This window comes from Strongylocentrotus purpuratus, unplaced genomic scaffold (assembly GCF_000002235.5).
Source record: "Strongylocentrotus purpuratus isolate Spur 01 unplaced genomic scaffold, Spur_5.0 spur5_scaffold_6, whole genome shotgun sequence".
NCBI lineage: Eukaryota > Metazoa > Echinodermata > Echinoidea > Camarodonta > Strongylocentrotidae > Strongylocentrotus > Strongylocentrotus purpuratus.
The window spans coordinates 16287340-16305491 of record NW_022145612.1 but is presented as its reverse complement, the minus strand read 5'-3'; the positions used below and the strand labels follow the sequence as shown (position 1 = coordinate 16305491).

General features: G+C 35.9%; 1 protein-coding gene across 1 annotated transcript in view; it reads right to left on the bottom strand.

The window, feature by feature from the left end:
* The window catches only part of LOC100890774 (multiple epidermal growth factor-like domains protein 6), a 35856-nt gene extending 21265 nt beyond the window's left edge, over positions 1–14591 (bottom strand). Inside the window, exon 1 of the mRNA XM_003728132.3 lies at positions 14279–14591. Within this exon, the coding sequence (XP_003728180.2) occupies positions 14279–14391 (113 nt within the window). The 5' untranslated portion in view covers positions 14392–14591. The remainder of the gene's footprint in view (positions 1–14278) is intronic.
* Between the last annotated feature and the right edge of the window lie 3561 nt (positions 14592–18152).

Sequence of the window (18152 nt, the reverse complement as noted above, 5' to 3'; positions counted from 1 at the left end):
GTAGGACGACCGTATTTAAGTTCCTAATGTAAAAAAGCAAGAACTGGTGTTTCGATATGCAACTAAACGACCCTCCAACAACCAACAAAGAGCCTCGCTGTTTTGGCCACAACATTTGGAGAACTCATTTTCATCTAGGATTCGATGTGCATTCCCGATGAGAGATGATTCTTAGAAGAAAAAGAAACCCTTCTAAGTAGAAGTCCACGGTCATGATGATGTAGAATGTTGATGCGACCTATCATAAGTGATAGCCGAGATCTACGCCCCAAGCAAAGGTCACGTGGTCATCTCATTTTGTGGACAAAAAGTGCGCGGGTTAAATGTTAATGCCAAATGCACTAAAAGCTTGACTCTCTAATCACGATAACTGGCATGTAGGTCTTCTTCTAGTATACATCTCTCTTCTCTTTCTTCTTCTTCTTCCTCCACTTCTTCTTCTTTTTCTGTTTCCTCTTCTCATTTACGTTACTACCTGGTGTTATACATTCTTCTCTCTCTCTCTCTCTCTCTATCTCTCTCCTAAAAACGAACAAATCACTAAAAACATAATTACCCAAAGCAAAGGTAGTAGCAGAAGGTTATAATAATCAGGGACCATAATTATATGCTATCACCCGAATATCTATTCCTAAACGCATTATTGTAATATTTATCCGTTTTCGCACCATTAATTCTAAAAAAACATTTTGCTAAGTTGATTTTCCCAGACATTGTGTAAACACGAATTAACACTGTCTACTTTCTTTACTGGGTGGATAGTATATCCTTTTATGAAAAATATGTTTACTTTTATCAAGAGGAGCAGGATGATGACGTCATAAATGCTGAACTATGGGAGTGGCTTTTGGGCCACAATTTACAGACGGCAAGAGGTATAGCACGCAATATTGTTTTAATTTGTGAACAATTCTCTCTACACATATTATATGATAAAAAGCAGTTTCTTACGAGTCAACGTTTTCTCCAAATCTCAAGATATAAACTGATAAACACTTCTTTTTTTGGTTACTGTAACCCTTGTCTGAATTACACATATCTAAACACTTCTAGTTTACATGAAGCAGCAAATATTACCATCTTTTCCTATTTTTCAGAAATAAATTTTCACCGCACCGGCGCGGTGTGACGACCATGAACGGAGGTTTAGTTCATGTGGCTTGTCAGTGATACCTTATCCAGCGTGTGGCAAAGAAAATGGCCGCCAGGCGGATAGAAAGAGGGATTAAATGTCGGTTTATTTCATCTTTACAGAGATGATCACATGCCAACTGGTTTGAAATGAAACAGGCATACTTAAATCCATGTTTATAACATGTCCATGTATGGATTTGTTATGTAAAGTAAGCAATTTCCCGCAAAATCCATTTGACTTTTTTATACCCTGACTTTGAGATGATGCAGGTTCAAGATGGAGGAATAGTTATCTTTTGGAAGCACTCTCTATATTAGTTTAAACTGCTCCGAAAACATATCATTGTAACTCGTTTATTTTTGTCATCCAACCTATGAGGCATACGTTTCTTATCATACGTTTGGATATAATTGTAATAAAGGTTACTGAAAAAAAATATATCGTGTTTTTACTCAAACAGTAACGAAACACCAGCTAACGTTAAACTGATTCTTTGTTAAAATTCGATTTGAAACAATCTGTTGTGAATTTACTTGTAAAATAATCATGCATTTAAACAATAAGTCAATTATAAACAATAAAACCATACATCTTTACAGAGCAGCTGTTTTGTTCAACAATACTGATCTACTATTGGAAAGATTTAACATCTGGTATTCTAACAGTGTGGGTTCCAGATTTGTCTCATCATCTTATAATTCCAATTTGAAGTGTGAATACATATGACATGACGTCAAGTTCAAGGGATGTAATATATGTAACCTCTCCTTATGAGGCTTTTATTAATCTAGCCAGCCAGTCCAGTTTATAACACGCCAACAATATTGAAAGCAATAGACCTCCTCCCAACGAGCGAGGGACACACGCAAATGTTTATTTTTCTTTCTTCTTCTTCACCTTAAAGTACACCGTTCGGGAGGCATTATTTTGTTCTATCAGTATCAAGATATTTGAATAAATCTTACCACTAATGACCTGAAAATTTGAGAAAATTTGAAGATAACTGCTCCATCAATCACAGAAGAACATGCGATGATCTCCAAAATGCTGACAAATTGCAACAAAATCACCATCGAAATTCTTGTCAAAATCAACATGAAACGCAAAATACATACTTGGTTTGAATAGTAATATTCGTAAAGAATAAAGATTATGTCTGTTATAATTATGATCGCGTGTCATTATTTCCTATTTCCCCTGGGAGAGCGATTAACATAAATAGCCTTAAATAACAGTTTCAAGAACATGGTAAATCTACATTTTGTATCCGACAGCATGCCTTTGCCATTTCGAAAGAAATTACATAATTGTGTAATATGTGTTAAGAGGGGAAAATATCACATCTTTGTTTTCAAATACAATTTCAAACGCCACCATGTCTACCAAATATTAAGTTGTGCAAGATTTTTCCGAACCACTTCTTTGTTATTGGTTTTTGTATTATGTAAATTTTTCTTAAATGCGTGAAGTTTTCTTTCAGTACATAATTATACACATAATAATTTCAATGTCTTTCAAGTCGAAAATAAATTACCTTGATCAATTTTATTTAGGTCAGTGGGCAGGCATTTCCACATAATTACCCCCCCCCTCCCTCTTACCCCCCTCTCTCTCTTGTTTTATAATCATATATGATATTCCATATCTATTCGTCGATGTTAAACGTAATTTCTGTACATCTTTCGTATATGGCATAGGTTCCACAAAGCGGATGGATTCTTTAATTATCTATTAATCCCAAGGTCAATAGTTCTTTTCATGGATTAATGAAGATTTCCTAAAAATATCTCGATGAGGATCATGCCAAACTAGAATGACAAAATATGGGTCAGAACGTTTTTCACAGACAGATTTTGACGACAACTAAAATATTGCGGAAGAGGTTTACGGTACACCATGTATAAAGTCCTAGAAGGACTAAGGAAAGTGGATAGAAATAGAAGTAAAATATTGAAAGACATTCAATACATTTTCGAAACTTATCTCTCCTTCGATCCCGTCTCGCAAGTCTTTCTTTCTTATTCATTATACTTATTTCATAACGTGTGACAATTTACTTGTTGATAAGTTTGATCTTCACAGCGATTTCTACTTTAGCATTGTCTATAATTATTACAAATACTTCATACACAATCTAGTCAAGTTTGTATTCATGATACATAGTTGAACCATGCATGCATGACATCAAAGTAAATACTACCTGTAGGATATCAACATTGCGCAACGGAAGAGGCACTGTTGACTAATTGTTGGTGATTGCATCAAATAAATATCTACACAATTGTTTTCAAAAAATGATGTAAATTGTACATGTATATAGATTCTATAAAATTATTTCATTTAATTTCAGTGTGAGATACTAGTGGAATATAAATCATGTTTTCATCAATACTTTTCGTTTTTGATGAATTTAATCAACTTCAATCGGATTTAGCGTTTAAATATCAAGGAAATTATTTGGAAGTATATTGCACGTAAAAGTTATCTTTAATATGTAGGCCTACGTATGCTACAATATAGAAACACTATACAAAGATAAATCCGTAGAAGTGTCAATTTAATCCATGCAATCATTATTATTGAAAGTATAATGAAGGACATGCTCTTACTTGATTTGCTAGTATAACAATTAAAAGACTAATATCAGTAGGGGGAGGGGGTGTTAACGATTAAGAAAGATTAATGATTTTGGGAAAGTGTGATATATTTAGCCTCAGAGTGACAAGTACTGAGTCAAGTAAAATGGGCTTTTATGCGGACTATGGAATTTTTATATACAAAATGAATCGGCGTACCACAACAATGGAAAGGAATTTGTTCATACCCGTGTGCCTCTGTTGACTTGTAAAGGAGCGAAAGAAAAAGGTTAGAAATATTTAACGAGCCTAATATATTATGTTCCCAATATGTTCCTGACGCACAATTAAAGGCTGTCATGTAGCAATGATTGTACAATAAACCATCAATTTACGAACAAATAATGAAAAGTGAAATCCGTTAAACCGAGTAAATAAAAATGATGATCTAGGTATCAAAATGATCATCAAATTGAGAATAAAGAAATAAACCAGTCGAATTTATACTTGACTATAATCCATTAGTAATAGGTCATTACCTACACACTGATTCACACTGACCCAATATCTTACAGAACAAAGAGGAAATACCTCGCTATGATAAGCGTCCACACAACACGTTCACAAATTAAAAAGTCCAGCCTGTGAAACCAATCAAAAGATTTAATTAATTTGTCGGAAAGCGCCCCCCCCCCCCCCAGCCCACTTTCCACAATAAGCGCATTCGGCCCGATGATAAAACAAAATTCACATGGAAATATGAATTGCCTTGAAGGGGGGATGACGCAGGTCAATGACGCAGCGATACAATAATAAAGTGCTGTTTTCATCGCCGCAGCGTAATACCCGTTGCACACGAGTAGTCATGAGTCGATTGCATTATACGTGCGCCAATGAAGCCTGTGTCTGAAGGCAAGTAGCCTGTACGCCAGAAATTTAACGCAATATTTATACCGTTGTTTTCTAAGTAAGCACACTTTTGGTACACCATATCACTCTCATGCGGTGCGTCAAAGACCGCGCCTTTAGCTGACGCACGTCAACAAAATGACGTCTTGTGTCCATCGGGCATCACAAAGCACACAAGCATTTTACTTTGGAAGAAAAGGGGGTTATATGCTACCCATCTCTAATAATTATTTGAGCGCAGGGAAACAGTCCTTACAAGAAAAAATAGCTGAACTTATGTCTATCGGCCATGTCAAATTGTGGGGTGTGAATATAATTATGTGGAGTGGGCACGGCGACAGCGGTTAAGTTACCAAATTTGGAACAGGAGATACAGATTAATGACATGAGTGAATGCATTTAGAATAATCACACGCTTCTTGGGGAAATTAAATGTAGGATGTCGTCAAGAAAATGTATGCCAACCACAGACCACAGGTGTAGTTAGTTTTGACTTATGGAAAGCAAAAGTATTGCGCAAATCATAGTCTGCGGTTAGTGACTCTGGCTTGAAAGAGTAACTGAAAAGAAAATCTATTTCACGTGCAGTGGCCAAACTTTAATTAGTTGTCATTTAAATGGGTGTGACATGTAATGAGCTGCTCTTATGGCTATTTCTATATTTTTAAAAAGAGCAAAATTTTGAGGAGAAAAAATAATATCTAAATGGAGGCTTAGGAATCATTCTAGGGATCACATTTTTGTGAAGTCGCATTTCAATTTGAAATAATTAATATTTTTATTCAATGTTCAAATATATAAGACTTCACTATTCTAATGTGGGTTATTCTAAGTTTCTTGTGTGGACGAAGTAATCTTCAAAAGATTCCTGCAAGAGTGGCTTTCAGCTTTCCGCTCATCTGCATCGCGAGGGTATACGTAATTAAACGACCGTTAAAAATAAATCATAGAAAGTATATTTGACTTGATTTGACTGGCATAGAACGGGTCATTTATTGAACCAGAAGGAGCCCTTGTCTGACTGTTTGCATATCCCCTGCTGGTGACCAAAGACGGTCTGAATTATCTTTTATGGTTTGTATGAACAAGATATCAAGTAGGAAGTCTGCATTTCCGTTATAGGGGCGAACCCCCAAGACGTTTATTTGCGTCTATCTATAACGGTAATCATCCCTCCTAATCCTGCATAATGATTTCATATGGGTCACTTTTAACATAGGCACAGCATACACCAATTGACAATTAGGCCTATCATACAAGCAGGACCTACCTACAACTACTATGTGGACATTTTAAATTCAGAATTTATATTTGGTAAGATACAAACTTATCGTTTTATAATTGCAAAGATGCATTCTGCAAGGCCAAATACAAAAAATATTGTAGATTACGTTGTTTCTGAAATGATCGTTAACTGCAAAATTGCATTAATTTTTTTTCGTAACACATAATACTATATAAGAAGTTCATTTTCAGACCATTAATGACCTACAGCTACTGATTTGTAAGAACAGTAAAGTTCTTCTTGCTTTTGTCATTTGTATCATTTTTGTGACGGGAAAAACAAACTGTGATGATAGCTTTATACTTTCATCACCGTGATATTCTTGATCTTGTTGATAGGTTTTCAAACCCTCCTCGCAGAGAAAAGTTGTATGAAAAACTGAAAACTGAGAAAATTCTTAATGTAATTGTATTGTTGCAATTGTAATCATTCTTATATTTAAATTTTGTACAATCAGTTTAAACGGTTTGGGGTCATCTCCAAGACAGAGTTATCATTTTTTCGGCTAATCCTTGCAAGGATCACCATGGATAATCCCTCAATAGATGGAGTAGCTTTAAACGTCTTTCAGTCAATTTGATGAGGATCTATTTTGTTCCGATCTTAAAGGGCACCCACTTTTAAACCATCAAGTTCAGTGGTAAAGCTGGCGGGTGTTTGTACGGAGTCAGGTTTCTGTCCCCCGCCCATTTTGATGACGAATATGGGAGATAATCTTCCTGATCTGAGGGGCTACCCTCCTCACTCGAGGGATAACAAGGTCTAGCTCGGACATGAGTAGGCTTTAAATATGCCGGGTTACTTGTTCAAATCTTAGCGAAATAAAATATCAGGCTACCGGTGTTTTCCTCTTCTCCCTGAGGCAACGTTAATTCTGTTTTATTTCTTCGAAGTTCATTTTCATCTCAGTTCTGTAATATTATTAAGGGCAGAATTTCGTAATTCTTGAAAGAGATAACTGAAAATTTACTTCGTGTTTGACTAGTCAGGCTGTTGGAGCATTGCAAAGTGTGAAATCTATGGTTTACGTCTACAAGTAATCATGATTGTAATGCTTTGCTCGCATGTTAGAAATTCAAAATAATCGTAGATTTGAGTGTCTGCACACCCTAGTTTGAAATATCGTCAAACCATAATTATGCATAGATGAAAATACAGAATGCTTTCATAAGTTATCCTTTTACCTCGTTTTCCCCTAGGTATTATTTACAATGACATCTTTCACTAGAAAAATTGGAGAAGGAAATACATTTTGCATCCTTGTACTAATACTGTACCTTCAGAAAATTCATTGAATCGGCCCAACCACTTCATTTAAAAAAAGCTAAGAACAACATCCCTTGAGAACACGTGTAAATATGTGTTTTCACTTCGCACTCATTCTGAAACGTAAATCCAATAGAAATGTGGAAGAAAAGGAGTATTTGATAATCTTTTTAGACACGAAGGTGACCCACTCTTGATGGACAGCGTCATAACTCACAAATTCGCCGCATGCATTATGCAGAGTTACTCGTAGTTGAACTTGCAGACGAGGAACACTCAAACGTATTATATACACCAGGCAAACGTTTATAACTCTTCGTAACCTGAGTATGAACATGTACATTGTCTGTCTGTCTCTCTTTATATATATATATATATTTATCTAATTAAGGTGTATTTCTTGCTTGAAGAAAATTAACAATTAGTCAGAACTGGCAAATCATAAATACATATATCCCACCAGGGACGTGATAGAGAAGGACTGGAATCAAGCCGCTCTCCTTTGACCCCATGCTCCAAGCCGCCGAAAAGTTATGCGCTAATCTGCAACTGTTGACCAGGTGGTGAGATAAAAGAGCGCATGAAATTTCAGGAGTTAGAATTCCTACATCAGAAAATGGTATCACTGCAACTGTTCGCTGTCCCTTCCAATGATTTCTCATCCATTGTTGAATGTGTAAAGAGTAGAACAAGCGAACACAAACTTGTGTACTTTCATCCTTTTTTAAACTTGAAAAATACAAAAAACACGCGAAAACACGCATTAGCAAACTTAATGTTATTGAAGATTGTAAATCATGGATCAAATAACGGGACATTAAAGCATGCACAAATTAGCGCATCATCCTAAAATATTGAGTTTTTGACAGGATGTAATTTTTCTTTTACTAACTCTGGCACACAAATTAAAGGAAGGACGGAGTTCTAAATTTGAAAATTTGTTTGATGCACTATTCCCAATAAAATCCCCATATAAAGTTTTTGATTTACACTGAAATTTTGCCGGTAATTTAATATTTTGTAATAAATGTAAAACTGGTGCCTGGCTTCCGAAAGTCCCCGCAGTGGAAGCGCGGTTCGGAGCATGGAACTTCAAAGCCAAGTGGAATGTTACACATCCCATTGTTACGCTTTAGAACTCAAGAATGCGTTTGAATAAATTACAATAGTTTCGCCTCCTTTTCTTTCACCTCCCTGATCCCACATATATCCCAATACTGCCTCTTCTCGCCTATGTATCATTAGCTTTTTTAAAATAAAATAATGAAGTGCAAAATATGTAATTTTTACAAACGTGAGATGGAAGCTTTTACTTTAAGCCCCTGTATTATTGTTTTCAATTTCTGTTCATGTTATTTTAATTATAATGATAGTATTCGGTTAAATTGAAAAAAATACAGTTGGTGAAATTGTATCTTATGTAATTTGTATTACATTTTATAACCAAAACAAATCAATGACTGATGTAATGATTATATAGAGCCTACATGTCGGTCAAATATAGGACACATTTCAATAAACTAACGTTACTCTTCAGAGCTTCCTGTATTGACATGTTGTGTCATTGTCAATTGGGTTAGATAGCACGCGGCCTGGTGAGAGCCTATACGCTACAATAGTCCATGCAGCAAAGATTCAATCAAAGAAACCAGCACACATCATCAACAACATCAACAACAAATTTTCTACACTCTGATAGTACAGTGAACTTGAATATGGCAAGGAATGATACACGTCCTGTAGTAGTTCCTCGGGTCTGTGACCAATCTGTCATCTTTGGCAACATTGTCCCTCAAATCAGAGGAATGGAACATAATTGATGACATTATGCCACTCCTGGCAGGATTGAATGTCACATTATAAATAGTCATGGACGTAATCAGTTGACACGCGATGGTTTCTCTGCAATTTCGTAGCAAAGTAAACATGAAATCCGCAGAAGAAATAACTCATTCATAAATGATTATGAATAATGAATGAGTTCTAAAACTAAGTTTTATTCTGAGTCATCTGTCAATGATGGTTTTGATTTTTGAAAATTATCTCCCTTTCTAATAGTGCAAATGGACGCGAACAAGTCCAATCTACCATCTTGAGCTTTAATATCAATGATTTATGACAACTGCTAGAAATGGACAAATAATTATTGATTTGTAAACTAGGACCAGTCTCCCCGGTGGATTTAAGAAGGGCATAGCAGTCACACAACCCCTCTCATTCTAAACCCCAATTTGGCATTCTGTACACACGAATATTGAGTGCTGTCAGATATTTTGTCCCCTCCCTCGTTTAATTTCCTGGATTCACACTTGGCCCAACTTACCAAGATGGCAGCATTACCTAAGTAAATTGATATTCTGTTCCCAAATTCATTGGCAAACTACCTAATATACTTCCGAAAATGTTCATACACCTGCCATTTTAACATCGTCATCATTCGCTATTTTTGATAAATGCAGAATCGACCAAGACCGCAGGTAATTCCTCACCTGTTAAATATTCTTCGTCATTTCTTCATGAATCTTAATATTTTTCCTGATCAACTAAGGAACTAACCGATGAAACCACTACGTGGCTTACAGTGGTTAGGAATCTAGGTCCAGGGCCTTTCTTTCTATTTATATGCTTGTCACCCCAGCCCTTCCTTTCTCCCTTAGTTGCCCCTTCCTCTATCAAGTCTATGGGGGCTATGTTGATAATGGCTTCATTCCAGGATCAGTACTGAAAGACTGTTGGACGAAGAAGTAACAAAATGATGTAGATGGATGTTACCAGCCCCCCACCCCCACCCCGCAAGCCCCCACCCCCTCCCCAGCATGCAAGACACGGGTGATTTTCTTTTATTTCTTCGTTTATTTTCCACATAACCCTAATTTTGGATCCATGATGGAAGCGAACAATAAATTGGGTACTTGCCCCCTCCTCTCTCGATCCCTCTCCCACTCTCTATCTCTCCATTCCTCTCTCACTCTCTTTTTCACCCCCTCTCCCTCTCCGTAATAAACTATATAACCTCTTCATATTTGTATATACATCAGAAAGGAATGCAAAAAAATTAATTGAACACGACCAAATGACCAAACTTCAAACCTTATCAAACTTAAAAGTCGTACTTTTAAATGCTTCATAGGCGTGAGGTTAAGAGGCACTGGAGGCATTGTATTTCGTGTCTGGAACATGCTTAATGAGGAACCAATTAATTTTAACAGTTGTGTTTCATTAGTGATGGAAGGTTAGGGTATTTTGAATCATTTAGATAATCAGACGTCATGATTACGTCATAGTTAAACCAAGTAAGGGATGATTCAGACAACCTGTTTCAAACTTTTGATTTCTGCTTACTGCCTTTGTTCGGCTTTTTGAAAATGGAACATTATCAAGCGGAGGAGCATCTAAATTACGTAACACAAAATAAAATAAAACCGCTCTCACTGCTTTGCAAAAGAAAAGTGATAGGTTTCTAGATTAGACAGGTAAAAGACATACAGAAATGATGATTTTGATTGTCTTCTCTGTTAGAGATGACTAATAAAGTATGAGAAGCTGAAGAGAGACGCTTCAAGCGGCTATAGAAGAAAAAGGGATTCAATCAAAGATGAAATAAAATAGCAATGAATTAATAAACACATAGACTGGTACCGCCTGTGATGGAATTTGGAATGAATTTTACAAAATGGGGAAACTGATTTGGATTATATCAATGTGATTGTAACTGTTTTTAATATCGAAAATGTAGTTTTTAAATCATTCGACATTACGACGTACTTTGCATGCAGACCAAAGAGCACGCGTTATTTCGGAATCTCTGCTAACGTCTCTTCATCTGATTATTTTCACGCCTGTCAAACCTTTCTATCTCAGATAAAATAAATCCAGGTATTTTCATGTCTTGGGATGTCCTTGTTGCCCTGTCCTATCGCCCTGTCCTATCGCCCAGTCCTCTCGCCCATCCGATCAGCCAGACAGGGTAACTCCTTGATCATTTGACTGGATATCCGCTGGAGCAATCAGATTTGAACACAAATCAAGATTGGATCTAAACTGACCACAGGATGACACTTATAAAATGTCTAATTGTCGAATGGCACCATATTCATTCGACTTTTTTTTAATATCTAGAAAAAAAGTGCGTTAAAATGCCCATTATTGAGGGTAATGATGTATCTAACCATAATCATAGTCTCATGCACCTCCATGATCCAACCAACTTTGACCAATATTGCCTTACTCAAGTAACACATAGCAGTTTGTCCAATCATGAATAATAATGAGCGATGCAATGTTCTGCCTATTTTAAACCATAAACTGGGAACAGTTTTACCCAAACTGAGTTTGAATAATATTACTGAAAGTTGGTTGGAAACATTATTACCTCGTGTCAGGCATTTTACGGACGTTTTTTTTTTTTTTTTACAGTGCAGGCTAACAAGATCGTACTTATTTTCTCGCACTATACGATTAATTTGAATAAATATTTTGTTAAACTTTGTAAAACTAAACGGCAGCTTTTTTTAAAATCTGTCAACCTGATAGGGTTCGCGTGACTCTTCTAAATAACGGAGGGAAATATCAAGCCAAGGAAAACCGGTATGATTATGCTTTACAGTTAAAACACAGGTGAATTCATCTGCAGCAAGTCACGTACAAAAAGAGTACAAGTTACTGAGATTGAGAAGGAGGCAAAGGCGAGGGAAATGGACTATTTCCTGTCTAATGCCCTCGGTTATTATGCTAACAAACCAGATATCCTAAATATCCTTTAGTTGGATTCGAACCATTTCTATTTCCCCCGATTCGATGACATATTGAAATTATTTTAAATTCTCCTGTAGGGGAAATATTTAAAAGGGGGTCACTGAATAAAAACGTCCTAGGTGCGTTCTGTAATTCGAGAATTTTCAATAATTCATATTTTTAGAGCTGAAGTTAGACTGTTTCACCGTCGATATTCGAAAGATCTGTTCGTGAAAGAGCAAAATCACGCAGGTGTGAAAATTTCACGGTTTTTAAAATGTTTCCAAGCTTATACAACACACAAAAAGGGTCTCTAGGAGTGCTTGTATTGAAAGATCAAATTGCCGAAATATTAATTGTGCCTTAGTGTAACGAAGAACTTAGTATACAAAGCCTTATAGGAGAAACAGATTGGTCCGACCGAACAGACAAAAACGACCTGCGTTGTCCTCCTATACATTTGATCTTCCCACATGTAAAATAAACGACATTTCAATGTTTAATTAAATCCATGAACCCGACCATTGAAAATGATTATTGTCTGTAATATCAAAATAAATCAACGGGTCAATGGGAATTATGGTGATACAGAAAAGCTTTATTTTATTCCAAAGCTAAATGCCAATAAATACGACGGATAAGGGAAATAAGATAGCGATATAAATTATATATAGGAGACAAATTCAGGCAGACAGATGCAAACTCCACCAAACAAAGTCCAAATGAAACCACAGTTTACAAGCTATCAAGATCCTGCAAGGCAATATTTCTGCAAGTGCCATATGTAATCACGAATATCTCATCCGGTTGATTAGTTACCATGACAATGGCACATTATCCTGGATAAGCTTCAAGCCAAGAAGACATCTGTCAATCATTTAACTCTAAAAAACCAAGACTGTGAGATAACTGTAATAGATATATTATTGGCTTGCAGCCTATAGTTAATATTATTTAATTATATGCACGACTTTCTTTCACATCTTCGATATACACCTGCAATACATAATAGGCGATTATAATATATTTTATCATAGTTTTATATTTAAATTCTGTATTTGGAAGTCATGATATAAACATGCAATAGCATAACCTATGTTATGATGACAATACATTTAAAAAATAATAATAATATAATAATAATGGGTTCTTGTATATCGCTCATGTCAGTCATATTTAAAAAACGTTACCCTATTTACTTAACTCTGTATTTGAAACTGATAATTTATCACCACATAATGAGCTTATAATTACCTCATATTGTATCAAAATAATGCAAATCTATTTTGATATAGGTTTTATTTCGTTTTGTATAAATATATCGTTTATGTCAATGATGCATTCACATATACATTTTGTAATATTATATCAATAACTTGGCTTGATAAACAGCCAGATACAAATAATGACGAGACATGTGTTTATGTTAACTTCATGTTTCCTCCTATATTATGATGAACAAAATTATCATAAAAATCATTGCACACAACTAAATGTTTTGAGTGGAAATGCTGATGCGTCCAATACAAATTAATGGTGATTATACTGAAACAGAGTTTGAGGCCCGTTTTAATCTTTTAGTGGGTGGCATGACTGTATGGAGCAGGAAGCGAGGTGCATTATAATCTCCACGTGTATTTATTATCATCAAACATTATCTGTGTCAAAATAATGCGTCCATTGTCAAGAGCAACACAATTTATACACCGGCATATTCAATTCAATCAAAGACATTCACTAGACATTGTTGTCGTATGTGTAGTGTAGGCCTACATGAATTTTTATGATTTTTTTAATGTTACCTTACTTTCACAAGAATGTATTGTTTATCCAATTTTGTTGATAATACTCTGACTCTGAGCACTCGTGATAATATAGTATTCAAAGCAACTTGAACATAATACATCTGAATATTGATATTGATATAGGCCTACATCAGAATAATGTACATGTAAATACTAGTTTGGTTTGGAATATTATCATTCATACAAATTAAGATCTTGAATTCCTGGTTGTTTTAATCTGGAAGCTGTGAATATTTACATATTTAGTTAATTTCGTTCATGAAGAAATTTGGAAAACAAAAACATCCCATGATAACGATTTATTTGATTTATGTTTTGATTAGCTTTTCACTCTCCAGCACACATGAAATATCATGGCACCAACATGAGCTGAAAAACATCTTAGCTCGTTACAATGATGATACAAAACAAAACAAAAAAGAAACACAAATAAACAAACAAAACATAACGAGTGAACCAATTCTGCTCTATTTAAACAACTTTACAAATAAAAAGTGATATATTTTTTCCAACTGTATAATTCACCCATAAAAAACCTCTCACTCCATCTACTTTTATGCATACTCACGTGTATTGGCAAACGTTGATCCCAGTCGGAGAGAAAACACCATTAGATGACACCCTACACCAAAGACATGCTGCCAGAACAAGGAGAGTATTCACCCAATATAATAGTTCCATGGTTTCTTTTGCTAATAGAATTCACACCCTAGAAACGTGCTCCGATGATAAATAACACGGTAGAGTAACTAAAACTGCTGGTTTTAAGCACATTTATGCTCGCTCACGACCATCTTTGAGTAAAGTGAGATGAAGTCCAATTCCAAGGCAGTCTTTTGACCAGTCGATGTACAGAAAGTGCTGTTCGGCATACATCTATTCGAGCAGTGAGTAAGTAAATCCAAACAAAGAATGCCTCTGTTTGTTTGTGCGTTTACTGCAGTGGTATGCAATCATTAGAAATGACCTCCACACGCATATAGCGAGTGAGAGAGAGAGAGAGAGAAGGAGACGAGGAACCAACACAACAGCGCAGCGTGCCCACGCCAGACTTTCCCCGTAGAGTTACCATCAGCGAAGTGCAAAGACAAGAACAGGCGGCTGGTGGACTCTGTGTGTGTGTGGGTTGCATTAGCGACAGTAAAGGAAGTCGCTGATTGGCTATTGATGATCAACTTGCTTCACGCGCGGGTGCTCACTGGCTGAAAGTTTCTGCGTGTACAGAAATTGTACTGTGAGGTTTTGGGCCACGATTTCATGTACTCAGTAAAAAGTCATGTTCGGTAAGCAATCCAGGATGTTCGTTTAAATCTTTTACTAAGTTCCCAGGTAAACATTTCACGGTGTTGTTAGAGGTTCATTATATTAATTTATTTATTTCTGACATGTATACAGGGTAGTACATTTCCACCCGATAGTGCTGGTCTACCATGAGACCCTGTTTAGTAATACAGAACGCATCAAAACAATCAAAATAAATCCAAGGTGATACTAGAATAATAATTTGACATTACCACAAAACAAAACACGATGTTGACTTTGTAAATGGTAACTATTGACTTGGAATAATAGCAACAGTGAAGAGAGCACTGAAATAAAATGGCTTAGATTTCGAGAAGCGCTTATCATAATCGAGTACAAGCTACGAAAAGAAAGAAAGAGGGAGAGAAAGAGAGAGAGGGGACTGACTAAGATTATTGGAAGAAGAACAAGCGGAAGGAGAAAATAAAGATGAGACAAACACTAATAAAACATGAAAACAAGTTATATTGTTACATTAACATTTTCTCGCTAGACAGGTATACAGGACAAACCAACAATATGGATGTGATAAAAAGTAAAGTCAAAAGTAAGCTGATCTTTCACATAGATTATTGTCTGGACCAAAAGTACAATATTCTTTCTGTTGATGGACGACAAAAGAGGTCTATAAATATTATATGCGTGGCGAATCTGGCATGTGTTCGCAATAGGACTTGTTTGTTTTTCTATCTCCGCTCTATATCAATACAATTACAAACTCGTCTACATCGAGTTGTTCCATATGAGTGAAATGTGAAAAATGTTTTTGTAGATTGCTTTTATAATGGAGGAGTGAACGGGTGGCTTGATTTTACCCGTCAATTTCGACTCAAATCTTTTATCTGCCATCTTTCATATTAAACTTAACCATGTCGCCTCATAATTTCTTCCCATAAGCGCAGCCACGCAAGGTTTTATAATTTAGTCCTCCTTGTGTATTAAACTCCCGTTATACACGATACGTCATTCAGATTGCGTTGATACTCGCGCTAAGAAAACCTAATGATGTAATTTAACGCAGTGTATAGCACCGTTGATAAAATTCGCTTAATATCCGACGTCACTGTAATATGGCACGTCACGTACAATACTGTGTCAGTTGCTGACGTAGTCCCACGTCAGCAAAATGACGCTTGGTGCCTTTTGAGCAATGAACATGAATGTTATTGATAGAAGAGAAATGAAGTAAATGAGAAATGCCGTTTATAATTTAATATCAGGCCTAAACCCATTGAATTTACAGGTTATTGCAGGTATTTTGCATTCCAAGTTCCGCATTTCAATGGGCAGGTTGCACAAATTTATTCTACTCAGTTTAAGTGACGGTTGATTAACTTTTGGAGATTTCGTGTCATCTGTTCTACAATATTTGATATAAAAACAATTCTGCTTTGTCCGTGTTTTATCAAGCACGACTAATTATACCAATCAAATATTTACACTCACTTGTTCTTTCTTCACAATAAAATAAGCGTGGGGAACGCAATTTTAATTTCTAATTTCAAGTCAAATGTCGTGTTTTACCTTGGAGCAAGTTGATTTTGTGGCAAGGTATTATTTGATATTACAATGTCATTTTGTATTCAGACAACTACCAATTGTTTTCTCTATTGATTTATGTAGTACATTAACACTATTGTATCATCCCTGATTATTACGAAAGATTGTTTTTCGTTGACATGCGATGAATGTCATATGATTTCGTGTCATATCTTTGTTTATACTGAGCGGTACATTAAACTACATTAACAGAAGGAAGATTCAGTCTGTTCCACTACACCTAACAATTTCCCTTTGTCTCGTCAGACATTGGCATCCATGATCTTCCCCGCCCGCATCCGGAGAGCTGCTTGGTGAATTATCGGGTGGGTTTGCATGGTGTAAAAATAAGGCATGAGTAATCGCTGGATGATTGTCCTATAATGTCTGCAGCATATTGTGTGAGGATGTTCCGCGAACGGTTAAACTTTCCTTTTCATCTTCAAGGAAAGAGAAAGAATGAGTGAAAATCATTTACCCCCTTTTGGAGGCGTCGAGTACCTCTGAATTTGTTGGTAGGTTCAAGAAAGGCATGAACTCTAAAATCCTTGTGTCACGTTAATCCTAAATCACGTCAAATCATGAGAGGCACGACAGGTATTTTTAAGTCTATACTTTGATTAAAGTCAGTATACTCATTAATGGTACAAAAATGAGGGAACAATTTTATTCTATTCCACTCTTGTCAGGTCCCCAAAATCTCAAGTACCATGCAGCTCCATTCGTGAAGAATTAAAAAAAAATGTTCATCTTGGATTCATAATCGGTAATGGCTGAGTTAAAAAGGTTTGTAAGATTCTGTTAAGCGTGCTTTCTTTTTGTTTCTTTTCGTTAATTGTCGTTTTTTATTTGGCGCATGCAGGGGTTCAATGTTAGCCTGCTGTTAAGGTTACCCGTCTTCATTCATTGTTTGAGGAAACAACACATAATAATATCATGTTCATGACAATTGCTTAAATCTAGAGAAATGACCACAACTGTTGTTTAAATCATAACGGACATTCAAGTATACATCTTGTCAACAAGATAATGATTGTGATAAAAATCTGCCTTAAAAACTCACTCAACACTTTTGACATAATACGAGTGTATTCGAAATCACGACACATGCGTTTCAAACCCGGACACGTATTAGCGTCGTATCATGATCACAGGGATGCTTGGAATATTATGGTATCACATTTCTCTACTTTAACAGCTGTCTAATTACCTTCTAATTAATAGGAGATACATCTATCTCGTGGGGTAATCATCCCTCGCGCAATCACAGTTTAGAAATGATTGGCGCTAACTGCAATTAGTACTGGAGTTTAAGAGAGGAACACGAAAATCGTTTACTCGCTAAATGTTCGTTCTTTTATTTCGAGTCCGGCGATAAGGCAAATTACAAACGGGCCTAAAGAGCAACAATTACATGTATAATCTCCTAATCATGTATTAATTGTAGTCACATGTGAGACTTGGTTGTTTGTTTAATGCATCGTAATCTGCTAATTTGCTGCTTAAAACATCATAACAAATGGAAGACATGACGATTACAAAGGAATGTTACATACCAATTAACAAAAACGAAAACAGTAATAATGATAACATAAATGCAA